The following is a 27940-nucleotide window of genomic DNA, read 5'->3' on the forward strand; positions in this document are numbered from 1 at the left end:
TGTCAAGTAATGCTAAGCTTCAATGGGATTTCTGACAGCTTAATAGACAGATTAATAATCACAAATAGTTAAAGAAATCACTGTTGTGAACTATGCTTGAAATTCAGATAAATAAACTAATGTTCTTATTCAGAAAGATTTTGTCATCCACTATTTATATTTCCAATGGATGTTAAGATTTCCCAGTAACTTAATTTACTCAGCGGTCGACGTGTTTCACATCTTGTTACACATATGCATATAGGGTGATCATTTTATAGGATGTTACACATACACGAATTCCATGTATGAATTATTCTCCGATGGTTGTTTTTGACAGGGTATATTTAATCAGCGAGATAGTAACCCTTAGTACGTGTATATTCCTGATTCTCCGGGCAACTCAAGCTGTCTGTCCGGGGTTATCTCGGGGTCCCAGCTATACCAGGATAGAAGCCACGGACATCAGCATGGCAATTTTCGTTTTGATTTGTGTGTTTCTACTGGTAAGTAATTACTGGTATTTATTTAAGCTATTCCTCAAATCTGAGCATGAATTTTTAATGCAGTAAAATAAACAACAAATGTCCGAAAACAAAAATGAATAAAAATATAACAATTTTACTTTAAAAAACGGCTAAGTGAATTTCCCCCTCAATTATATTCTATATTGAACTATTTGATATACAGTAAAACTATTTATGCTTTAAATAATATCAAAACTTGCTAATTTGATTAATTGTTTTGCTCTTGTTTTAATGTATGTGTGACCGAAAAACTGCGAAAAGTTAGTATGAGATGTTAATTGATAAAATATGAAACACTCTCCTCTCTAAAAAGCTGTTTGAGAACGAGCTTTAGAATATGTTTATTCCCACATTTTCCTGTGTGACACGTCTCAGCATACGAACCAACAACCTCGCCACCCCACAGGAAACCTGAAACACATCGGTAACTAAGGACCACCTAGTAATTGTTGTTTGTTTTAATAGATTCCGGTTCCAGTGTACGGGAATAGTGTCATCATGTCGCCCAATTATCCGAACCTGTATCCGCCTAACGTCACCAAAACCTACTCCATTTGGAATGTAAGCCAGAGTCACGGAGACGTCGTGTCCATTTCGTTACAATTTTCGTTTTTTGAGATGGAACAGTGTACTTCCTGTTCGTGTGACCGTTTGGAGATTCTCAGGGGCGGAGTGATTACTCAGACTTTTTGTGGAAGCATCCTACCTAATGGTGATGGACTCGTGCAAGGTAATCCTTATAGTATGTACCGTACGACGCTTTCGTGTAAATTGACAAACAGATTACGTGTATCAATACAGTTTAAATAATCACATGCTGACCATGTAAAAGCCGCCACCCGAAGTATTGGTAATGGTAGCTGGCCATCGTTGATCTTTTCAAACAATCTTTTATCAGTCAGAAAGCGGAATGAAAGTTCAAACAAAGAAAACCTCCCATAGCTTTCTAAATTTGATGGTCACAAAAAGGTTTTCACCTAAAGAATTTGTAAAAGAGATGGAGTATTTTTCCAGAATATGTAGTTTAGTGTTCACTGAGAATACTTTAATGACAAACGGAATGGATCGACATTGCCAAACAGGAACTCCTGGCTATATATAGTTCTGATAATCGATTTAAGTAACGTCACATACATCCATAGTTTACTACTATATTTAAGTAATATTGAGTCCGGTTTTAGTTTAAACATATTTATTGTCAAAACATAGACACGGGATTAGGCACAAGTTACAACAACTTATCAACGCCTTCTCCCAACATATATACATTGTATTACCAGGCATAGTTACATTTGCATGCATGATGACAAAAATTATATGATATACGGTTTACCAAATAAACTGATCCAATTACAAAATTCAAAACCTATTACTGGATTTGATAAAACATTGCACAAATCTAAAGATATTTTTATTAAGGTCAACGGAAAGTTGTGAGTTTCCATTTAACATAACTTCTAAACTTATCGTAACATTAAGATTATTTAGGTTTGCAACAAAGTTGAGTCCGGTGTAGATAATCGGAACATATCCAAAATCGGTTAATAATCACACTTAACATGTTTTACAGATATAACAGCACTATACTTTATAAAGCGAACATGATATCTCTGTACTGTGTTGATAATGTTGAATACGCTATAGACATATAATACCTATGTTGTCAGGAGAATGCACTGTATTCACCAACTATTTTGATAGCGTGTACATGCATTGCTTAAAGGAATTAAGATGTTGTCAACTGTCAGATTATTTTCTGCCATTTCTAAACAATCCAAGTCCGTTATATAGACATATATGATGTTTCCCCGTTGTGTCTTGAAAAAGCAAAGGATTAGGGCGATAGTTCTTGGGATATTGTTTTAGGATATTATCAGTATTCAACACTCAATGGAACAACTGATGCAGCTAGGGGATTCTGTGGGATGGGATTTTGAGATTCACTGAAATTTTCAGAATATACAATATTAATGTTATAAAGAAAGTCTCTCGTTCTTTCTTCCAAACTTGAACGTCATCCATTGGCCAGAATTATCAGTGCTAATGAATGCCTTTACATCCTCCGGCTTACTTTCTATTGTCCAATACATTGCTAGGTACATTTTAAAACAGATATTTGGTTTAGATTTTCAATATTTGCTATGCTGTTTGATATGTCAAATTTATTCCATGTCATCATCTGTCGTAGAATTCAAACATTTTCACAGCTTGATTTGTACCACAAGCATTAAACTAAACCAGAAACAACTACAAATTATAGTCAGTCAGAGAATCAACGTCATCTGTACCCAATAGTCCTCATATCTACTGGGTTGTAGGTGGCTACCGACAGATGATTTTTATGGTATGCCAAAGATTTGTTGAAAACGCACACTTAGTAAGTTTTGATAGTCAGCAAACTAAAATATCATATGATTCTGACAACATATGATATGCTATTTACCAAATCAGGAATGCCGATTGAATGTTTTAGTGGGTCCCACTGAATAAATGTGCTCTTTTGTAGAAATTAGGTCACCCCACAGGTCCTCTTTAAAGTGGATTTGTTTTACCAATTAATCACTGGATATACAATGTAGATATTACTGTTATTACTGTTAGAGTTAAACCGGGGTTCGTATTTCAATGTTTTATATGTTGGTTACAATTGTATTTTACTGTATCATGGACATGCATATTTATATGAAAATATATACAAAACAAATAGCGAGACATTGGCGGAATGGTGAGGCATGATGGGTAATATGATTGATGTTCCAGTTGGAGACGGTACTGAGTCCATTGCTGTCAGATTTATATCTGATTCCAACTCCAACGTGAAGTCGGGATTTTTCGCCAAATATAACATCTTTGTCGTACATCATCGTAGGTATTTTGTTTTTATTGACTTATTATTACCTAAATTGTTATTATTTATCCATTTCAAGGACAACGGATGATAAAAATAGATCAGGTCTTAAAACATTTCTTATAGAAATTTGGTGAAACTCGCGCTAAGAAATGCTATTTTCATTTACATACCAATAGAACGATTGTTACTAGTATATATTTGTACATACTAGTGGGGTGACACCTAAAGGAGTGTCACAGAAAGAATGAAGTGTAGTGAGGGGCGATAAATCTATTTGAGCATGAAAGACAGATAAATACAAATAAATTCCCTTCCTTTAGCATTTATACCTTCACTTGCACCGATTTTCCTCACTTCCACTGAATTTCCTCATTTGCACTTAATTGACACACGCGACATTTATCTAAGTTTAAAAATTCATACTGGCCTGAGGAAATTGAAAGTTATGGGGGTTACCAGTGCAATAATTCTCACACATTCTACAGTTTTTTGGAATATGACACTTTAATTGATTATGAGACATCAATTCGCATCTATCCAAGCATAAGTTCAGGGTCTCTGATGTGTTGTTCAATGAGGTAGTCACCTCTTATACCAATATATACCTCTGATACAGTGATATATCACTGGTACCTCCTATATAATAATTATTCTCAAAATTCTACAGTTTTCTAGAATATGACACTTTAATTGATTATGAGACATCAATATTGGCATCTATCCAAGCATAAGTTCAGGGCCTTTTGTCTGTTGTTAATGAGGTAGTCACCAACTACCACAAGGAGACCCAGCCTCAAAATGATTCTGACTGAACCGTGGTGATAAAACAAACAAGCAAACAAACCTATGTTCAGCTTAGTAACATATGTACTTGCAGTATTCTAATCCATAAATAGTGACATATGCAATCAAAGATTAAGAAATGTCATGCATATTATATAATATGATTTCAAAATCAGGGTTCTAGTGTGTTGTTCAATGAGGTAGTCACCAACTACTACAAGGAGACCAAGTCTCAAAATGATCTTGCATGACTGAACCATACATGTGTGGTGATAAAACCAGCAGACAAACCAAACTAAGTTCAGCTCAGGAACAAATGCACTTGCAGTATTCTAAGTTTTAAAAATGTCATGCATCATTTGAGCTAAAAATCATCCAGATCAATAAGGGTAAAGTGGTCTTGCCCAAAGACACAACTACAACAGCACATACCGGCCTGATTGTCAGCTTCCCTTTTCTTCTGCAGGATAACTGTTCAAACTTTTCTATACTTTTTCTATAAATATAATATTAACAAACTTGGTGTATTTGGTTTAACGTCCTATTAACAGCCAAGGTCATTTAAGGACGTCCCAGGTTTAGAGGTGGAGGAAAGCGGGAGTACCGGGAGAAACACTACCAGCCTACAGTCAGTACCAGTTAACTTCCCCTCATAGGTTTCGAACTAGCAACCCAGAGATGGAGGGCTAGTGATAAAGTGTTGCGACACCTTAACCACTCGGCCAACTCGGCCCCTCAATAATAAATAATTAATAAACTTTCTTACAGTGGCAATAATACCAAAGAAGTGAAAATTATGGAAAATGTGTTTCTTAATATATAAATGCCTTGAAATTGAGAGAATAGTTTTACAAAATGAAATGAAAACCATATTTTATGCAAAGTCTCAAAAACATTTTAATGAAGTTTTTTTTAAAGTAGAACATAGAGGGTAATTACTTGCGGTCTAAGGCCTCGTTTACAGTAACTGTTTAAAACTTTTTAATTCTTATTTGTCACAGTTGCAATTGTAAAAGATGTGAAAATTAAAGAAAATGGTGTTATCCCAATATCAAAATAGTTTGATATTAAGAGAATAGTTCTAAAATGTGAAATTAAAACCAGATTCCATGTAAAGTTTCAAAATTCTGAATTTGTTTCTTCAGTACAAAATAGAGGGAAATTAACTGCGGTCTTTGGCCAACTATTTAGAACACCCTTAAGCTTCCTAATGTAAATATTTGCATACATATATAGTGGTGTTGGCCTAAAAAAGAAAAATATACACTATTTACATGTACCCTAGTCCCTGTGTTACTGTATTTTACCTGTGTGAATTTAATACGATTTAATACGATAAATAATGGACGCAGGCTGTAAGCCTCTATGTCCATATCAATTGATATTACAATGTTTACAATGTGATATACATCTGGTGTGCAATGAGTTAATTTGTCCTTTTTCATATATATACACAAGTTATTTGTTGGTATTATCCCAGTGATTGTCCAGTGCAATTTCAAACTGTTTAACCTCCTCGGCATCTATAACATGTTGTGGCAAATTGTTCCAAACATCTACTACCCTGAAGCTGAAAAAGTTTTTTCTTATGTCTAGGTTACATCGTTTTTTGAATATTTTGTGCGAGTGTCCCCTTGTCCTGCTGGTGGTGTCCATTTGGAACATATTTGTTGTGACTCGCTCGTCATAAATATTCTTCACGATTTTAAAGACGTTGATTAGGTCACCTCTATTCCTTCGGTGTTCTAAGGTTGGCAGTTTGAGTCTCTGCAAGCGTTCCGGGTACGACAAGTTTTTAAAACCAGGTATGAGTTTTGTGGCCCTCCTCTGGACGTTCTCTATCAAATCGATGTCCCTCGTCTTATAGGGACTCCATACGCTTGAGGCGTATTCAAGATGGGGTCTTACTAGTGCCTTAAATAATAGTTTGAACATCTTTTCGTCTAAATATGTGAACGTTCTTCTAATTAGTCCTAGAATACTATTTGCTTTATTCACTCCCAACTGGATATGGGTTCTAAAATTTAAATTTTCATCTACTGTCACTCCAATGTCCTTTTCAGATGTTATACTTTCTAGTTCTAATTTTTCACCCGTTGTTCCTGACATGTAATATAATCTTTTCTCTTTGGAGTTAATTGAGAGCACTTTGCATTTGTTTGGGTGGAATTTTAGTAGCCATTTTGCAGACCATTGTTCAAGTTTGCTGAGATCATTTTGCAGAATGTCTTTATCGTTATTATTTCTGATTTCTCGGTATAGTTTTGTATCATCCGCAAAAAGTGGGGAATTTGATTTGGGAATTTCAGGTAAATCATTAATATATATTACAAACAAGATTGGTCCAAGCACGCTTCCTTGGGGTATACCGCTTACTACGGGGTACGTTTTTGAGGATTCTCCATTTACTAGTACTCTTTGACATCTGTTGCTGAGGAAGTCTTTTATCCAGTTAGTGACCTGATCACTAATTCCGTATCCTTTAATTTTCTCGAGTAATCGACGATGTGGGACTTTGTCGAAGGCTTTCATGAAGTCCATGTATACAACATCCAGCTGACCGCCATTATCAATTATTTCTGTCCATTCTTCCAAAACCATTAGTAGTTGAAGTTGTGTAGATCTCCCGGAGACAAAGCCAAATTGTTTATTGCTGAGTAGATTATTTATGTTCATATGATTGACTATGCTATCCCTTACTAATTTTTCCAATGTTTTTCCTACTATGCTGGTTAAACTGACTGGTCTGTAGTTCCCTGCCTCTGATTTTGAGCCCTTTTTGAAAATAGCAGTAATGTTTGCCTCTTTCCAAGCTTCTGGTAATTTACCGTCCTGTAGTGATTTGTTAAATATTTCTGACAGTGAAGATGACATTATGAAGAAGACTATTTTGTAGAATTGTTATCATAAAATCATGGTCATTGTTTGAATATATCGAATAATTTTCTATAATATACCTTTAGATAAGTAAACTTTAAATTCAAAAGATAAAAAAAACAACTACATGGTTCTCCAACATTGAATTTAACTTTGTGCGACACAATAAATACATGATAGTTCAAAAAACTTAAGTAAAAATTGGTCAGAATTGGTTTCTTGCACATTGTTTTCTTTGGTATATGTAAGTGAAAAGTTGAAATATGTTGGTATGGTATTAAAGCAAAGATATTTCAAAATTTACCAATTGCTACCTGTGGGCAGATGACATTTTGAAGAATAACTATCTTACAAAATAGTGATAACAAAATATTGGTAATTATTTAATAACTGATTAAAAATTTAAAAGATAAAACAAAAATATAACATGGTTCCACACCTTAAATTAGTTAATTAACTATATATAATGTGATATAACAGTTGACATAATTTTAGTAAAATTTTGTGTGAACAGGTTTCTCGCACATGGTTTCTTTGGCACATGTAAGCAAAGGGTTGAAATATGTTGAATATGTCAATTATGGAAGTGATGATAAAGCAACTTATAGATACTTGAAAATTTACTAATTCATGAAATTTCAAAGTCAACTATTTTGTAAAATTGTTATAGCTAAAACCTAGGTAACTCTTTGATTTTGTCAAATAATTTCCCATCTTATACTTTTTTTGTAATAAGTTGAAATTAACTTAATTTCAAACGATAAAAGATGCATGACATCTTTCTATACACCAAAAACAACTGAATTTTACTTAATGTGACATAAAAATTGACAATATTTTAGCTTCAAATTGTCAGAACAGCTTTTTTGCATGTTGTTTTCTTTGGTGCATAAAAGTGAAGGGTTTAAATATATTTGGAAATTTATTTCATTATGTATTAATGCAAAAGATGTTATAATTTGTCACTGTCCTAAGAACCATCTCAATAAAGGACAGGTCAAAGACTTCAAAATTTAAAGCATTACTATTTCATTAAAAATTTGGAAAAAAAATCTATTATTAAAAAAGAATTGTTCAGTATACTGCTAGGGTGTACTGAAGTATATGTATAGTAGTTTCTTGAAAGTTCGTGTCATTGTAAGCTAATATGTATGAGATATGATTCTCGAAACGTCGTGGCTCCTCAACATAAACAAACATCAGCTGATCAAGACATCAAAGCATCAACTAACGACACAGTAATTTCATTAAACAAACAAACAATAAAGAAATTAAATAATTACATATTTAAACGTCGCTTGTCTCTAAAACGTAAATGAACACGTAGCTTTTACACTAGGCCTGCTGCCAGTACTGGAACGGAAGCCTACGACTAAGTACGAGTTTAGATTTGTTATGGAACGCTGGTCTGGGTTGACGAATACTGATCCTGGAAAGCAACAAATATGGTCATAGTAGAACAACTATAACCTCCAATGTCACATTTAATATGATAGAATATCAAAAAGTCCTGGTCCTGACGGGAAAATGTAATACAACTCACTTAGACTGCAGCTAAAGCCTGGAATTGAACGTGTAAGCGGCGTGAAGTCCCCGGTGTTGTTCCATCCGGAACTCCTCGGGGAATCATTTCAGAGATAATACCCGATTAGTTCAGGATGGCTTTATTTCTATAGTCGTCCTTTATATATGCGGTCAAGCCGACCATTCCAAGTGTGTTAAAAATTTCTAATACATATAAACTTCATACGTCAATTTTAACGGACCTGTTGATGTTAATGCAGGCTTTAAAAGATATCATCAAGATGATTTGCGCAAAACAAATATAAACAAATATAAAACCAGTTGATTCGTAATGATTTTAATGCTTATAACTGTGTACGCCGACCCGGTCTATCTGTTCCAACCGTGCTAAACGGAAAGGAAACGCCGGTCTAGCGTCATCAAAACTGGCAGCCTATTTATAGGTAAATACCCCAGTCGAGTGGAAAAATACTGAGTAGGTCGAAAAAATAGGCCATTTTCAAAACAATCTTGTAATCGTTCTGCTGAAGATATCGAAAAACTAAACAGACAGTTTTCTTCAGGAAACATTTATCTCTTTGTATGAGCATTGTATATATATATGGATTTTTTTCTGAATTTTGAGGGCGATTTAAACAGAACCTCTTGGTCAAAATGTCGATTTTGGCATGTTTGACCCAAAATATCTCACAAAAACGATTTTCCACGGGGATACCAGATACACCCAGACCTAGATCGAGTCGAGTTTTACAATGGCTCAAAGTATCAACCGAATTGTATGTGCCAATTTTTCTGTCCTCAAATCGCTATTATATCCGGCAAAATAGGCGAATTAGCTCGTATTATCATTACGTTCCGTAAGGAACGATAACTCTAATGAGTTATCGCCCCTCACTACACTTCATTCTTTATTAAATGAACACCGGTCAACGCCAGTGTTAAATGGACACTGGTCAACGCCAGTGTTCAAGGGACACTGGTCAACGTCAGTGTTAAAGGGACACTGGTCAACACCAGTGTTAAATGGACACTGGTCAACGCCAGTGTTAAATATAATTTTCGTTATCGCCCCTAACTGCACTTAAGCTGGTTCCGGATTTTAAATTTTCAGACTTTGCGAAATGTGTTAGTGCGTTGGATTCTGAGTGTAAAAAGGCGGGAATTCCCCCTGGCGGGAGATCCCCAGTGCAGTGTAAATGTCTGGATTACTGTCTTTCGATCGTCCGTACCCGTGTGTCCTTAGCGGAAACTGTTGCATCACGGACAAGACAGAAAAATGAACTTAATGTACCATATATGATAAAACAAGATTAATCCTGTCTTTTGGATGGAGATATTTGTGAAAAATATGTAAAAAAAAAAAAAAAAAAAAAATGTGCAGAGAATTGTGTCGTTCGTATTTTCTCTGATATCGTAAAATTGTTAGAAATATTGGCAGTGACAGTAAAATACAACCAGCTCATCGAGCGCTATAAGTTCAATCAAACAAGCAGAACAGACTTAGTAACGTCACTCGTGACGTACGTCCGTACATGTAATAGACTCTCCGGAATGTGTGACGTCGCGGTACATAGTACCTATGTTTAAAACCCTATTGTGACCGTTCTGTGATAGATATAGAAAAAACTAAAGATACTGTTTTCTTCGGAATTACATGTTCTTGTGATGTGTGGAGTTTCAATAAGATGGCTTTATGCGTGAGTTCTCTAGGCAGAGTTGTGCAGAAACCAGCAGTCAAAGTGTCGATTTTGGCGTGTTTGTACCCAAAATATCTCCATAACTAGATTATTCCCAGATATACGGGATATGCCTGGACATACATGTAGATCACACAGAGTTTTATAAGTGTGGAAAGTTTTATCAAAATGTATAGAGTCGCTTTTCAGTTAGCTCCGGCAAAGTGGTCTGAATTAGCCGCATGTACATTACGTTCCGTCCTTCAATACACTACATTCCACACATACTTGGTTACGTCACTGGTGACGTAACATCCGCCAACTCTCGATAAAATACGACCCTTTTTCAAAACCCTATTGTGGCCGTTCTATTAAAGATATAGAAAAACTAAAGATTCCATTTTCTTTAGAATCCTCTCTTCTTGTTATGTTTTGAGTTTCAGAATTTTTCATTAAAGCGCTGATTTTTAAGGACCGGTTAAACAGAAGCTACCGGTCAAAATGACGATTTTGGCATGTTTGACCCAAAATATCTCATAAATACGATTTCCCACAGGGATACCAGATACATCCAGACCTAGATCGAGCCGAGTTTTACAATCGTTCAAAGTATCAACCGAATTGTATGAGCCAATTTTTCTGTCCTCAAATCGCTATTATATCCGGCAAAATAGGCGAATTAGCTCGTAATACATTACGTTCCGTAAGGAACGATAACTCCGTTATCGCCCCTTACTACACTTCATTCTTTACAAGTTTGAATAAATTCAAAAATAAATTTAAAATAAATTTTAAAATTTTAAAATAAATTCAAATAAATCTGTGTTTAACGCTGGCGTTGACTGGTGTGCATTTAACACTGGCGTTGACTGGTGTGAATTTAAAATTTATAAAAACATTTAAAATAAATAAAAAAAAAAAAAAAAAAAATTCAAAGAAATCTGGATTTAACACTGGCGTTGACTGGTGTGCATTTAACACTGGTGTTGACCGGTGTCCATTTAATACTGGCGTTGACCGGTGTCCATTTAATACTGGCGTTGACCAGTGTCCATTATCATAATACTGGCGTTGACCAGTGTCCGTTTAACACTGGCGTTGACCAGTGTCCATTTAATACTGGCGTTGACCAATGTCCGTTTAACACTGGCGTTGACCAGTGTCCATTTAACATTGGCGTTGACCGGTGTCCATTAAATACTATAGTTATTACAGTGTGCATTTCCATGTTGTGTGACGTCACAGTGAAACAGGGTGTCCCCACCCGCAGTAGGGGTTCGACTCCCGTCGACGGATGTTTTTTAAATAGATTTTTATTGTCTATTTCATTGCTTTGTTTATTATACATTCTTGAATATAGAATATAGTAAGAAACGAATAAAATATGTATTTAAATTCATTAATGAAACTCAATGACAGAATTAAACCATAAAATTGAATAAATTTGACTGACAATTAAATCAAATAGCCTTTAACATAGAAAACACTATAAAACCTTTCGTGCTTTGATTCCCACCAGGAGTCGAACCTGGGTCTCCTGCAACACAGTAGCAAGTGTGAAACCCCTTCACTATAGGAATGTGTATAGCACTACTTGATTTCAGACTGATTTTGTTGAATTTCTTAATACGGCATTTCGAAATATTTCCCCTCTGCTTTTACAAGGGCTTGGGACCTTCTAGCATTATGCTAGGCAGCATTACAAATATTTCTATAACTTTCCATTTAATACTGGCGTCGACCGGTGTCCATTTAACATTGGCGTTGACCAGTGTCCATTTAGTACTGGCGTTAACCAGTGTGCATTTTACACTGATGTAGACATACCAGTGTCAAATGGACACCGGTCAACGCCAGTATTAAATGGACACCGGTCAACGCCAGTATTAAATGAACACCGGTCAACGCCAGTGTTAAATGGACACTGGTCAACGCCAGTGTTCAAGGGACACTGGTCAACGTCAGTGTTAAAGGGACACTGGTCAACACCAGTGTTAAATGGACACTGGTCAACGCCAGTGTTAAATATAATTTTCGTTATCGCCCCTAACTGCACTTAAGCTGGTTCCGGATTTTAAATTTTCAGACTTTGCGAAATGTGTTAGTGCGTTGGATTCTGAGTGTAAAAAGGCGGGAATTCCCCCTGGCGGGAGATCCCCAGTGCAGTGTAAATGTCTGGATTACTGTCTTTCGATCGTCCGTACCCGTGTGTCCTTAGCGGAAACTGTTGCATCACGGACAAGACAGAAAAATGAACTTAATGTACCATATATGATAAAACAAGATTAATCCTGTCTTTTGGATGGAGATATTTGTGAAAAATATGTAAAAAAAAAAAAAAAAAAAAATTTGCAGAGAATTGTGTCGTTCGTATTTTCTCTGATATCGTAAAATTGTTAGAAATATTGGCAGTGACAGTAAAATACAACCAGCTCATCGAGCGCTATAAGTTCAATCAAACAAGCAGAACAGACTTAGTAACGTCACTCGTGACGTACGTCCGTACATGTAATAGACTCTCCGGAATGTGTGACGTCGCGGTACATAGTACCTATGTTTAAAACCCTATTGTGACCGTTCTGTGATAGATATAGAAAAAACTAAAGATACTGTTTTCTTCGGAATTACATGTTCTTGTGATGTGTGGAGTTTCAATAAGATGGCTTTATGCGTGAGTTCTCTAGGCAGAGTTGTGCAGAAACCAGCAGTCAAAGTGTCGATTTTGGCGTGTTTGTACCCAAAATATCTCCATAACTAGATTATTCCCAGATATACGGGATATGCCTGGACATACATGTAGATCACACAGAGTTTTATAAGTGTGGAAAGTTTTATCAAAATGTATAGAGTCGCTTTTCAGTTAGCTCCGGCAAAGTGGTCTGAATTAGCCGCATGTACATTACGTTCCGTCCTTCAATACACTACATTCCACACATACTTGGTTACGTCACTGGTGACGTAACATCCGCCAACTCTCGATAAAATACGACCCTTTTTCAAAACCCTATTGTGGCCGTTCTATTAAAGATATAGAAAAACTAAAGATTCCATTTTCTTTAGAATCCTCTCTTCTTGTTATGTTTTGAGTTTCAGAATTTTTCATTAAAGCGCTGATTTTTAAGGACCGGTTAAACAGAAGCTACCGGTCAAAATGACGATTTTGGCATGTTTGACCCAAAATATCTCATAAATACGATTTCCCACAGGGATACCAGATACATCCAGACCTAGATCGAGCCGAGTTTTACAATCGTTCAAAGTATCAACCGAATTGTATGAGCCAATTTTTCTGTCCTCAAATCGCTATTATATCCGGCAAAATAGGCGAATTAGCTCGTAATACATTACGTTCCGTAAGGAACGATAACTCCGTTATCGCCCCTTACTACACTTCATTCTTTACAAGTTTGAATAAATTCAAAAATAAATTTAAAATAAATTTTAAAATTTTAAAATAAATTCAAATAAATCTGTGTTTAACGCTGGCGTTGACTGGTGTGCATTTAACACTGGCGTTGACTGGTGTGAATTTAAAATTTATAAAAACATTTAAAATAAAAAAAAAAAAAAAAAAAAAAAATTCAAAGAAATCTGGATTTAACACTGGCGTTGACTGGTGTGCATTTAACACTGGTGTTGACCGGTGTCCATTTAATACTGGCGTTGACCGGTGTCCATTTAATACTGGCGTTGACCAGTGTCCATTATCATAATACTGGCGTTGACCAGTGTCCGTTTAACACTGGCGTTGACCAGTGTCCATTTAATACTGGCGTTGACCAATGTCCGTTTAACACTGGCGTTGACCAGTGTCCATTTAACATTGGCGTTGACCGGTGTCCATTAAATACTATAGTTATTACAGTGTGCATTTCCATGTTGTGTGACGTCACAGTGAAACAGGGTGTCCCCACCCGCAGTAGGGGTTCGACTCCCGTCGACGGATGTTTTTTAAATAGATTTTTATTGTCTATTTCATTGCTTTGTTTATTATACATTCTTGAATATAGAATATAGTAAGAAACGAATAAAATATGTATTTAAATTCATTAATGAAACTCAATGACAGAATTAAACCATAAAATTGAATAAATTTGACTGACAATTAAATCAAATAGCCTTTAACATAGAAAACACTATAAAACCTTTCGTGCTTTGATTCCCACCAGGAGTCGAACCTGGGTCTCCTGCAACACAGTAGCAAGTGTGAAACCCCTTCACTATAGGAATGTGTATAGCACTACTTGATTTCAGACTGATTTTGTTGAATTTCTTAATACGGCATTTCGAAATATTTCCCCTCTGCTTTTACAAGGGCTTGGGACCTTCTAGCATTATGCTAGGCAGCATTACAAATATTTCTATAACTTTCCATTTAATACTGGCGTCGACCGGTGTCCATTTAACATTGGCGTTGACCAGTGTCCATTTAGTACTGGCGTTAACCAGTGTGCATTTTACACTGATGTAGACATACCAGTGTCAAATGGACACCGGTCAACGCCAGTATTAAATGGACACCGGTCAACGCCAGTATTAAATGAACACCGGTCAACGCCAGTGTTAAATGGACACTGGTCAACGCCAGTGTTCAAGGGACACTGGTCAACGTCAGTGTTAAAGGGACACTGGTCAACACCAGTGTTAAATGGACACTGGTCAACGCCAGTGTTAAATATAATTTTCGTTATCGCCCCTAACTGCACTTAAGCTGGTTCCGGATTTTAAATTTTCAGACTTTGCGAAATGTGTTAGTGCGTTGGATTCTGAGTGTAAAAAGGCGGGAATTCCCCCTGGCGGGAGATCCCCAGTGCAGTGTAAATGTCTGGATTACTGTCTTTCGATCGTCCGTACCCGTGTGTCCTTAGCGGAAACTGTTGCATCACGGACAAGACAGAAAAATGAACTTAATGTACCATATATGATAAAACAAGATTAATCCTGTCTTTTGGATGGAGATATTTGTGAAAAATATGTAAAAAAAAAAAAAAAAAAAAAATGTGCAGAGAATTGTGTCGTTCGTATTTTCTCTGATATCGTAAAATTGTTAGAAATATTGGCAGTGACAGTAAAATACAACCAGCTCATCGAGCGCTATAAGTTCAATCAAACAAGCAGAACAGACTTAGTAACGTCACTCGTGACGTACGTCCGTACATGTAATAGACTCTCCGGAATGTGTGACGTCGCGGTACATAGTACCTATGTTTAAAACCCTATTGTGACCGTTCTGTGATAGATATAGAAAAAACTAAAGATACTGTTTTCTTCGGAATTACATGTTCTTGTGATGTGTGGAGTTTCAATAAGATGGCTTTATGCGTGAGTTCTCTAGGCAGAGTTGTGCAGAAACCAGCAGTCAAAGTGTCGATTTTGGCGTGTTTGTACCCAAAATATCTCCATAACTAGATTATTCCCAGATATACGGGATATGCCTGGACATACATGTAGATCACACAGAGTTTTATAAGTGTGGAAAGTTTTATCAAAATGTATAGAGTCGCTTTTCAGTTAGCTCCGGCAAAGTGGTCTGAATTAGCCGCATGTACATTACGTTCCGTCCTTCAATACACTACATTCCACACATACTTGGTTACGTCACTGGTGACGTAACATCCGCCAACTCTCGATAAAATACGACCCTTTTTCAAAACCCTATTGTGGCCGTTCTATTAAAGATATAGAAAAACTAAAGATTCCATTTTCTTTAGAATCCTCTCTTCTTGTTATGTTTTGAGTTTCAGAATTTTTCATTAAAGCGCTGATTTTTAAGGACCGGTTAAACAGAAGCTACCGGTCAAAATGACGATTTTGGCATGTTTGACCCAAAATATCTCATAAATACGATTTCCCACAGGGATACCAGATACATCCAGACCTAGATCGAGCCGAGTTTTACAATCGTTCAAAGTATCAACCGAATTGTATGAGCCAATTTTTCTGTCCTCAAATCGCTATTATATCCGGCAAAATAGGCGAATTAGCTCGTAATACATTACGTTCCGTAAGGAACGATAACTCCGTTATCGCCCCTTACTACACTTCATTCTTTACAAGTTTGAATAAATTCAAAAATAAATTTAAAATAAATTTTAAAATTTTAAAATAAATTCAAATAAATCTGTGTTTAACGCTGGCGTTGACTGGTGTGCATTTAACACTGGCGTTGACTGGTGTGAATTTAAAATTTATAAAAACATTTAAAATAAATAAAAAAAAAAAAAAAAAAAATTCAAAGAAATCTGGATTTAACACTGGCGTTGACTGGTGTGCATTTAACACTGGTGTTGACCGGTGTCCATTTAATACTGGCGTTGACCGGTGTCCATTTAATACTGGCGTTGACCAGTGTCCATTATCATAATACTGGCGTTGACCAGTGTCCGTTTAACACTGGCGTTGACCAGTGTCCATTTAATACTGGCGTTGACCAATGTCCGTTTAACACTGGCGTTGACCAGTGTCCATTTAACATTGGCGTTGACCGGTGTCCATTAAATACTATAGTTATTACAGTGTGCATTTCCATGTTGTGTGACGTCACAGTGAAACAGGGTGTCCCCACCCGCAGTAGGGGTTCGACTCCCGTCGACGGATGTTTTTTAAATAGATTTTTATTGTCTATTTCATTGCTTTGTTTATTATACATTCTTGAATATAGAATATAGTAAGAAACGAATAAAATATGTATTTAAATTCATTAATGAAACTCAATGACAGAATTAAACCATAAAATTGAATAAATTTGACTGACAATTAAATCAAATAGCCTTTAACATAGAAAACACTATAAAACCTTTCGTGCTTTGATTCCCACCAGGAGTCGAACCTGGGTCTCCTGCAACACAGTAGCAAGTGTGAAACCCCTTCACTATAGGAATGTGTATAGCACTACTTGATTTCAGACTGATTTTGTTGAATTTCTTAATACGGCATTTCGAAATATTTCCCCTCTGCTTTTACAAGGGCTTGGGACCTTCTAGCATTATGCTAGGCAGCATTACAAATATTTCTATAACTTTCCATTTAATACTGGCGTCGACCGGTGTCCATTTAACATTGGCGTTGACCAGTGTCCATTTAGTACTGGCGTTAACCAGTGTGCATTTTACACTGATGTAGACATACCAGTGTCAAATGGACACCGGTCAACGCCAGTATTAAATGGACACCGGTCAACGCCAGTATTAAATGAACACCGGTCAACGCCAGTGTTAAATGGACACTGGTCAACGCCAGTGTTCAAGGGACACTGGTCAACGTCAGTGTTAAAGGGACACTGGTCAACACCAGTGTTAAATGGACACTGGTCAACGCCAGTGTTAAATACAATTTTCGTTATCGCCCCTAACTGCACTTAAGCTGGTTCCGGATTTTAAATTTTCAGACTTTGCGAAATGTGTTAGTGCGTTGGATTCTGAGTGTAAAAAGGCGGGAATTCCCCCTGGCGGGAGATCCCCAGTGCAGTGTAAATGTCTGGATTACTGTCTTTCGATCGTCCGTACCCGTGTGTCCTTAGCGGAAACTGTTGCATCACGGACAAGACAGAAAAATGAACTTAATGTACCATATATGATAAAACAAGATTAATCCTGTCTTTTGGATGGAGATATTTGTGAAAAATATGTAAAAAAAAAAAAAAAAAAAAATGTGCAGAGAATTGTGTCGTTCGTATTTTCTCTGATATCGTAAAATTGTTAGAAATATTGGCAGTGACAGTAAAATACAACCAGCTCATCGAGCGCTATAAGTTCAATCAAACAAGCAGAACAGACTTAGTAACGTCACTCGTGACGTACGTCCGTACATGTAATAGACTCTCCGGAATGTGTGACGTCGCGGTACATAGTACCTATGTTTAAAACCCTATTGTGACCGTTCTGTGATAGATATAGAAAAAACTAAAGATACTGTTTTCTTCGGAATTACATGTTCTTGTGATGTGTGGAGTTTCAATAAGATGGCTTTATGCGTGAGTTCTCTAGGCAGAGTTGTGCAGAAACCAGCAGTCAAAGTGTCGATTTTGGCGTGTTTGTACCCAAAATATCTCCATAACTAGATTATTCCCAGATATACGGGATATGCCTGGACATACATGTAGATCACACAGAGTTTTATAAGTGTGGAAAGTTTTATCAAAATGTATAGAGTCGCTTTTCAGTTAGCTCCGGCAAAGTGGTCTGAATTAGCCGCATGTACATTACGTTCCGTCCTTCAATACACTACATTCCACACATACTTGGTTACGTCACCAGTGACGTAACATCCGCCAACTCTCGATAAAATACGACCCTTTTTCAAAACCCTATTGTGGCCGTTCTATTAAAGATATAGAAAAACTAAAGATTCCATTTTCTTTAGAATCCTCTCTTCTTGTTATGTTTTGAGTTTCAGAATTTTTCATTAAAGCGCTGATTTTTAAGGACCGGTTAAACAGAAGCTACCGGTCAAAATGACGATTTTGGCATGTTTGACCCAAAATATCTCATAAATACGATTTCCCACAGGGATACCAGATACATCCAGACCTAGATCGAGCCGAGTTTTACAATCGTTCAAAGTATCAACCGAATTGTATGAGCCAATTTTTCTGTCCTCAAATCGCTATTATATCCGGCAAAATAGGCGAATTAGCTCGTAATACATTACGTTCCGTAAGGAACGATAACTCCGTTATCGCCCCTTACTACACTTCATTCTTTACTCTTCATTCCGCAGACCCTAGTCCTATTGGTACATTTAATATAAGAAATCTCGGACCGCAATACTATTATATGAGTAGATCCCGTGTTATTCATTATTCGATACACATTTTACTAACTCATATTGAAAGATTACGTGTAGACATTGTGTTACCAGGGACGACGACTTCCATCGCCACCACGACGTCACTACCTTGCCTGCCTGTTGTTTGTCCTACCTGTCCACAAGATGAAACAGCTACATACAGGTAAGCTGTCAGCTGTTCACAATCTCGTTATGTATTTGTGTACTTTTTATTAACGACATGAAGCTTCTTAAGATTTAAAATTTTGATATTTATTGTCTAACCTTCTTTGTTAAATCGATATTTGTTTTATAATAATAAAACAACACATTTCTTTAGTTTCGCATTTCTGAAAAGGGATAATTTGGAATATATAATTTGCTTGGTCTACTCTAAGTATTATGAAGGATGTTCTTAATTCATTGGACATTTTGCCATTTCTTAATTATATTAATTAATACAAACACTAATTGTTTCGAACATTTTATTTTCCTATCCAGTCAGTTCATTTCTATGTTATTTTAAATATAAGAAAAGCCCGTTTATACTGGTGATATTGATGGTCGATTTCCTCCGTGTTTTCTACTGCTACTTACGTTGTGTTTTGACAGATATTATAATGACCGTTGTCCAGCATTCTGTGAATGCCAGGCTTCCTCACTCCCAACAGAAGCCGTTCCTATAGGCACTGTGGTTGGCCGAAGTAAGGATATAGCTGTCGTTGAAATCAAGATACCGAAATTGCTCTGCTATTTACACGCAGACTGTCGTAAAATATTATAGTGAATACTTATTTCTAAGCTACCATTTAGTTGTATTACTGCTTAAGGGTTATTCCAAATGTTCTTATGTTACGTGAATGACGGAAGATTATAAAATGTCAACCTTAATAGATAAGCAGTAAATCGTCTTTCCGTAATAGTAACAGTAGTTCATATTTCAGGGACGTTAAAAAAAATCAAATCAACGTTCTTTTCGGGAAGTTTGTTCATGCCAAATTCAAAATTGCTGTCACTTCTTTCCAAGCGTTACTCTGATGTTGTTGTATAAATTGTCCTCCTATGAAACACAAATAAATTTATTAAAACTGAATGATGTCGTCGATGTGTGTGGTAATATTTGTATCCGTCTTTCACCACTTGTCACAATAATGTGTCTAACATATGATTGCCTATAGATTACCCAATGGAGAACAATGAGACGTATGTTAACCAGGGGTATATCAGGACACCCAGCATGGCACACTATCCTGGACGCTATCCTCTAGTCTACACCACTGATATCAGGATCGACCTGGGCCAGGACCACATCTTCAAGGACAAAAACGTGAAACTTACGTACGTATGTCGTGTTGTTAAGTTGCACGTGCTACGACTGTTAAGATATCAAAATAAACACAGGTCACATATACTTTACCATATCAAAATAAACACAGGTCACATATACTGTGCCATATCAAAATAAACACAGGTCACACATACTGTAACATATCAAAATAAACACAGGTCACATATACTCTAAATATCAAAATAAACAGAGGTCACATATACTGTACCATATCAAAATAAACACAGGTCACACATACTGTAACATATCAAAATATACACAGGTCACATATACTTTACCATATCAAAATAAACATAGGTCACATATACTCTACCATATCAAAATAAACATAGGTCACATATACTGTACCATATCAAAATATACATAGGTCACATATACTCTACCATATCAAAATAAACACAGGTCACATATACTCTACCATATCAAAATAAACACAGGTCACATATACTGTACCATATCAAAATAAACATAGGTCACATATACTGTACCATATCAAAATAAACATAGGTCACATATACTTTATTATATCAAATATACATAGGTCACATATACTGTACCATATCAAAATAAACATAGGTCACATATAATGTACCATATCAAAATAAAAATAGGTCACATATACTCTATTATATCAAAATATACATAGATCACATATACTGTACCATATCAAAATATACATAGGTCACATATACTTTACCATATCAAAATATACACAGGTCACATATACTCTACCATATCAAAATAAACACAGGTCACATATACTGTACCATATCAAAATAAACACAGGTCACATATACTCTACCATATCAAAATAAACACAGGTCACATATACTCTACCATATCAAAATAAACACAGGTCACATATACTGTACCATATCAAAATAAACACAGGTCACACATACTGTAACATATCAAAATAAACACAGGTCACATATACTGTACCATATCAAAATAAACACAGGTCACATATACTCTACCATATCAAAATAAACACAGGTCACATATACTCTACCATATCAAAATATACACAGGTCACATATACTGTACCATATCAAAATAAACATAGGTCACATATACTCTATTATATCAAATATACATAGGTCACATATACTGTACCATATCAAAATAAACATAGGTCACATATACTGTACCATATCAAAATATACATAGGTCACATATACTCTATTATATCAAAATAAACATAGGTCACATATACTCTATTATATCAAAATATACATAAGTCACATATACTCTACCATATCAAAATAAACACAGGTCACATATACTCTACCATATCAAAATAAACACAGGTCACATATACTCTATCATATCAAAATATACACAGGTCACATATACTGTACCATATCAAAATAAACATAGGTCACATATACTCTATTATATCAAATATACATAGGTCACATATACTGTTCCATATCAAAATAAACATAGGTCACATATACTGTACCATATCAAAATATACATAGGTCACATATACTCTTCCATATCAAAATAAACATAGGTCACATATACTCTATTATATCAAAATATACATAAGTCACATATACTCTACCATATCAAAATAAACATAGGTCACATATACTCTATTATATCAAAATAAACATAGGTCACATATACTCTACCATATCAAAATATACATAGGTCACATATACTCTATTATATCAAAATATACATAGGTCACATATACTCTATTATATCAAATATACATAGGTCACATATACTGTTCCATATCAAAATATACATAGGTCACATATACTGTTCCATATCAAAATATACATAGGTCACTTCTACTCTACCATATCAAAATATATATAGGTCACATATACTCTATCATATCAAAATATACATAGGTCACATATACTCTATTATATCAAAATATACATAGGTCACATTTACTCTACCATATCAAAATATACATAGGTCAAATATACTCTACCATATCAAAATATACATAGGTCACATATACAGTAACATATCAAAATATACATAGGTCACATATACTCTACCATATCAAGATATACATAGGTCACATATACTCTACCATATCAAAATATACATAGGTCACTTCTACTCTACCATATCAAAATATACATAGGTCACATATACTCTATTATATCAAAATATACATAGGTCACATATACAGTAACATATCAAAATATACATAGGTCACATTTACTCTACCATATCAAGATATACATAGGTCACATATACTCTACCATATCAAAATATACATAGGTCACATATACTCTACCATATCAAAATATACATAGGTCACATATACTCTATTATATCAAAATATACATAGGTCACATATACAGTAACATATCAAAATATACATAGGTCACATATACTCTTCCATATCAAAATATACATAGGTCACATTTACTCTACCATATCAAAATAAACATAGGTCACATATACTCTATTATATCAAAATATACATAGGTCACATATACAGTAACATATCAAAATATACATAGGTCACTTCTACTCTACCATATCAAAATAAACACAGGTCACCTATACTCTACCATATCAAAATATACATAGGTCACATATACAGTAACATATCAAAATATACACAGGTCACATATACTCTACCATATCGAAATATACATAGGTCTCTTCTACTCTACCATATCAAAATAAACACAGGTCACATATACTCTACCATATCAAAATAAACACAGGTCACATATACTCTACCATATCAAAATATACATAGGTCACATATACTGTATCATTTCAAAATAAACACAGGTCACATATACTGTACCATATCAAAATAAACATAGGTCACATATACTCTACCATATCAAAATATACATAGGTCACATATACTCTATTATATCAAAATATACATAGGTCACATATACAGTAACATATCAAAATATACATAGGTCACATATACTCTTCCATATCAAAATATACATAGGTCACATTTACTCTACCATATCAAAATAAACATAGGTCACATATACTCTATTATATCAAAATATACATAGGTCACATATACAGTAACATATCAAAATATACATAGGTCACTTCTACTCTACCATATCAAAATAAACACAGGTCACCTATACTCTACCATATCAAAATAAACACAGGTCACATATACTGTACCATATCAAAATAAACACAGGTCACATATACTGTACCATATCAAAATAAACACAGGTCATATATACTTTACCATATCAAAATAAACACAGGTCACACATACTGAACCATATCAAAATATACATAGGTCACATATACTGTACCATATCAAAATAAACACAGGTCACGCATACTGTAACATATCAAAATAAACATAGGTGACACATACTGTACCATATCAAAATAAACACAGGTCACATATACTGTACCATATCAAAATAAACACAGGTCATATATACTTTACCATATCAAAATAAACACAGGTCACACATACTGAACCATATCAAAATATACATAGGTCACATATACTGTACCATATCAAAATAAACACAGGTCACGCATACTGTAACATATAAAATAAACATAGGTGACACATACTGTACCATATCAAAATAAACACAGGTCACATATACTGTACCATATCAAAATAAACACAGGTCACATATACTGTACCATATCAAAATAAACACAGGTCACACATACTGTACCATATCAAAATAAACACAGGTCACATATACTGTACCATATCAAAATAAACACAGGTCACACATACTCTACCTGATGAACATAAACATAGGTCACACATACTGTACCATATCAAAATAAACACAGGTCACACATACTCTACCTTATGAACATAAACACAGGTCACACATACTCTACCTTATGAACATAAACATAGGTGACACATACTGTACCGTATCAAAATAAACATAGGTCACACATACTGTATCATATCAAATGAATACAGGTCACATATGCTCTACTATATTAAAATAGTGTATGTATTTTCCTGTTGGTGTATGTACTGAATGCGTATATTTTTATACTAAGTTGTGGATTGTTTGTATTAAATCATGTTGATATCTATATAATATTATCATGCACTCTAAGCTGTCCGGAGGGGTCGCGATGACTCAGTCGTTTAGAGTATCGGTCTAGTCAGGTGAAGATCGGAGGTGTGTGGTTTGACGCTCCATACCCGTGGTAGTTTGTGTTGTTCGGAAAGCTGTGAAACGGACTGGTCTGTGCTGTCATGGTGGTGCCCTTGAGCAAGATACATTGCCCTAATTGCTCTCGGTGGCATATGATGGGTCTCTCGTATGCTTTTAAGTGACCAACTTCTACAAGGAGACCCCGCCTCGAAAAGACACTGGCTGTTCACGGGGCAATAAACCCAGTAACAAACAAACAAACGAGGGTCTGCTTGAAGATACAATTGTTTGTTTCTTAAATAACGAATCAATTATCTACATTTTTACCTATGAATTGACTTTGTTACCAGGTTTCTTCATTTCGACATAGACCATTGTAAATATGGGTATGACGGCAAGACATGCCGCTGTGACTACCTCACGTTCATTAACGTCAAAGGCCTGGAAAACACACGACTGTGTGACAGTAACAACATCTCACTCAACCAGACATACACCTGTACGTTTTACTTACTACTACTATCGGGCATTTGGATGCTGTTTAATATATATACATATTTAACAATTTTCAGCAATATTGTATATGTGATTAAATATGATCTGAATGCACAGCCTATGTATTACAATACTTATTCCATTTCCACACAGTTTGTCTTTCAAAATAAATTCTATTTGTGAATTATCGCAAAAACAAACAAGACAGATGATTTTGTATAGTAGCTCTAATGTCGTATCAAAGTGATGTATACTATTTCAAACTGAAATGCAAACTTAGCCTCCCATGCATTTGATGAAAGAATTTCTGTCTAAGCAAACTATATTGGTTGTTTCAGTAAAACATACACTAGAGGTTTAATGATTTTAATAATAATGCTTTTGCCACATTTTCGTATACAGATTTGTCATTTAGCTACAATCACTTGCATCTAATGACGATTCATGTTCCTCGATTGTAGCGTAAATAGAAACAGCACAGCAAGGCATTCCATCTTATAAACAGGGATATAATATTCATAATTCACTCGGTATGAAGACCATTGTCCTATGTTTCAGTCCGAGCTGCCAGTAGGTCAGACAGGTACCTGGAGTTAACTTTCAAATCGGATACTTTCCTTGTGCTGACGGGTTACGTGATACGGTATGAGGTTGCGGACGGGAACATGCCCACGTGCCAAGATGTTGACCAGGTCTGTGCTAGTACCCACTGTCCTATGGGACACAGGTACGACTTCGCGGGCTGCCGGATGTGTGACTGTATCACCACAACAATCGCGACTACCACAGGTAAGTCAGGGAACATTGTAATTTTTTGCATCAATTTGACATCACGTAGTTCTCGGTTTTTAATCATAATTTGTATCCAGTCCTGTTTTTATATGCTAAATTCGTTGCTTTTTTTCCAAAAAAAGGGGTAAATAAATAAAAATGTTTTTAATTACATCAATGAAGATTAAGAAATTTTGATTGGCAGGAATCTAATAGCACATTGCTATTTTTTGTATGTATTCCTCCTCCACGATAAAATATCTATACAGAATGAAATACAATTTTAACCATGCATTAAGAAAGTAAACTTCCAATTTAAAATGTACTTCCGGGTAAAGAACCATATTTGCTTTGTCCTTACTAGTGACCACAACTACGCCTGCACCAACAACTCCCAAGTGTAAGTATAAGTATAGGGGCATTGACCCATGTGTAAGTATAAGTGTAGGGACATTGACCCATGTTTAAGTATAAGTGTATGGACATTGACCAATGTTTAAGTATAAGTGTGGGGACAATGACCAATGTGTAAGTACAAGAGTAGGGACATTGGCTTATGTGTAAGTATAGGGACCAACCAATCATTTGTTTTGTTTCCCCCATAGATTTCGATCTTAATTTCTGAAGTATATAATTAAAATCTTGAATTCAATTTGGCCTTGAATTCAATTTGGCCATTTTGATTTATAACAAAGTTAAGGGTCTCATAAAACACTTAATCAAAAATAAAGTTTGGTCCATCAACTCAAACTTTTTCCATAGTAGACGTTTTGAAATTTGGTGAATTCAAAGGTAAAAAATCACCTATTAATTATCATGAACTGTAATTTTGAACAAAACATTCAGACATACCATATTTATGTCAACATTATCTCTGAATAATTTCTGTTTTGGAACAGCACAATTTACAAGCCAATCAGTGGATGATCAACATTTTATCCATGGCTAAATCCTGAATGCACATGTGTAAAGGGGCAAATTGTAAACGCATGTTTTATCGATAATTATTAATGGCGTTGGTCTGGTCAATCGTAAACAGACTCAAAATGCACTTAGTTCTTGATTATTGCTGAATCTCCTTACGAGCGGCAATATTTTGAAAATGAATATGTTATTCTATGAAGCCGGGGGGTCTCTATTGGTTTACCGTATATAGTCCTGAACAGTTTTCATGGTAATTTTATTTATTTTCAGTGTTCAAATCGAAGCTGCTCGAACGTATGATGGGTCTTATACACGGATTGACATCTCTTTACAATGATATACGAGATAGCAGAGTTATAGACTACGCTTAGATAGTGTGTGACCGATAAGGCACGTGCATTAATTTACAAAAATGTAGTTTACGTTGTAGTGATTATTTAGCAACATAATGATATAAATGTTAGTGTCTTAGTACTATAAACAAAATCTTTTAAGAAAATGACAAATCAAATAAAGATTTCTCCCTATCGTAAATCGCTATTCATTTTATGAATACTACGTAATAGTGCTTACTGATTTACTTTATTTTTAACTCAAAATTTTGCTTATAGTTTTAAAAGGTATTGATTTTTCAAAAGTGCCTGGCAAAATAAAGAATGTTTGATAAATTTCATGTTTATAAGTATTATACATCTTTGTTAAGATAGTGACAAACTATTACATTACACATGTACATGTTTACAAAATTGTCAGTTTTTCGAATATATTTGAAATGAAGGGCAGTAAGATATGCATCTAATATGTTTTGGAACCATATCTCGATAAATTTCTAATGTGGCAAAACACCATTTCTGGATTTCATATTAAATCGACTTATCAGGTCACAGTATTAAGTGTGAACAATAACATATTATGCCAATTCTCTATTGTGATGTCGAAATGTACCCGTGACCTTTATGACAGATTGGTTTTCTGTTTGTGGAATCTCCTATCATTCTAAAGAAAAAAAGTGCCGAACTTGATATTCTTTCGTAACAATTACTATTCATTAATTGATTAAATTGGATTTTTTAATGGTTTTCATTCGCTCTTCGAACCCTCCAAAATATACACAACAAAACCCTTTAATACTCTATTAACAAAATATGTTTGCTTCACTCAGCTCAAATATAATTAAATTGTCTTGTTTTACATATATGTAATCCTTATTCATCTTAGAAACTACTGCAAATCAGCTCTTTCATTTGCGATATTTAGTGACTCTTTCGTTGGAATTATGAAGAAAATCCTTACTTACCTTTCTG

The 27940-nt window shown here is 35.1% G+C and overlaps 1 protein-coding gene across 1 annotated transcript; it reads left to right on the forward strand.

Annotated features, from left to right (window-relative positions):
• Window positions 1-285: 285 nt before the first annotated feature.
• LOC117319148 lies at window positions 286-27170 on the forward strand. The gene is made up of 10 exons (XM_033873997.1): window positions 286-485; window positions 972-1236; window positions 3267-3371; window positions 19077-19167; window positions 19596-19687; window positions 20162-20321; window positions 24797-24945; window positions 25500-25730; window positions 26077-26112; window positions 26907-27170. Exons 1-10 carry the CDS (start codon window positions 288-290, stop codon window positions 27005-27007), a joined length of 1428 nt encoding a protein of 475 aa, XP_033729888.1. The 5' UTR covers window positions 286-287; the 3' UTR covers window positions 27008-27170.
• The last annotated feature ends 770 nt before the right edge of the window (window positions 27171-27940 follow it).

The sequence above is a fragment of the Pecten maximus genome, chromosome 2, assembly GCF_902652985.1.
Source record: "Pecten maximus chromosome 2, xPecMax1.1, whole genome shotgun sequence".
NCBI classification, from domain to species: Eukaryota; Metazoa; Mollusca; class Bivalvia; order Pectinida; family Pectinidae; genus Pecten; species Pecten maximus.

What these genes read in the sequence shown, in the direction of transcription:
- LOC117319148 (XM_033873997.1), top strand. Translation starts at nt 288, where the DNA reads ATGAATTATTCTCCGATGGTTGTTTTTGACAGGGTATATTTAATCAGC. An exon ending in TGGTGATGGACTCGTGCAAG is followed by an intron (nt 1,237 to 3,266) that starts GTAATCCTTATA and finishes TTGATGTTCCAG; the next exon opens with TTGGAGACGGTACTGAGTCC. An exon ending in TGCACCAACAACTCCCAAGT is followed by an intron (nt 26,113 to 26,906) that starts GTAAGTATAAGT and finishes ATTTATTTTCAG; the next exon opens with TGTTCAAATCGAAGCTGCTC.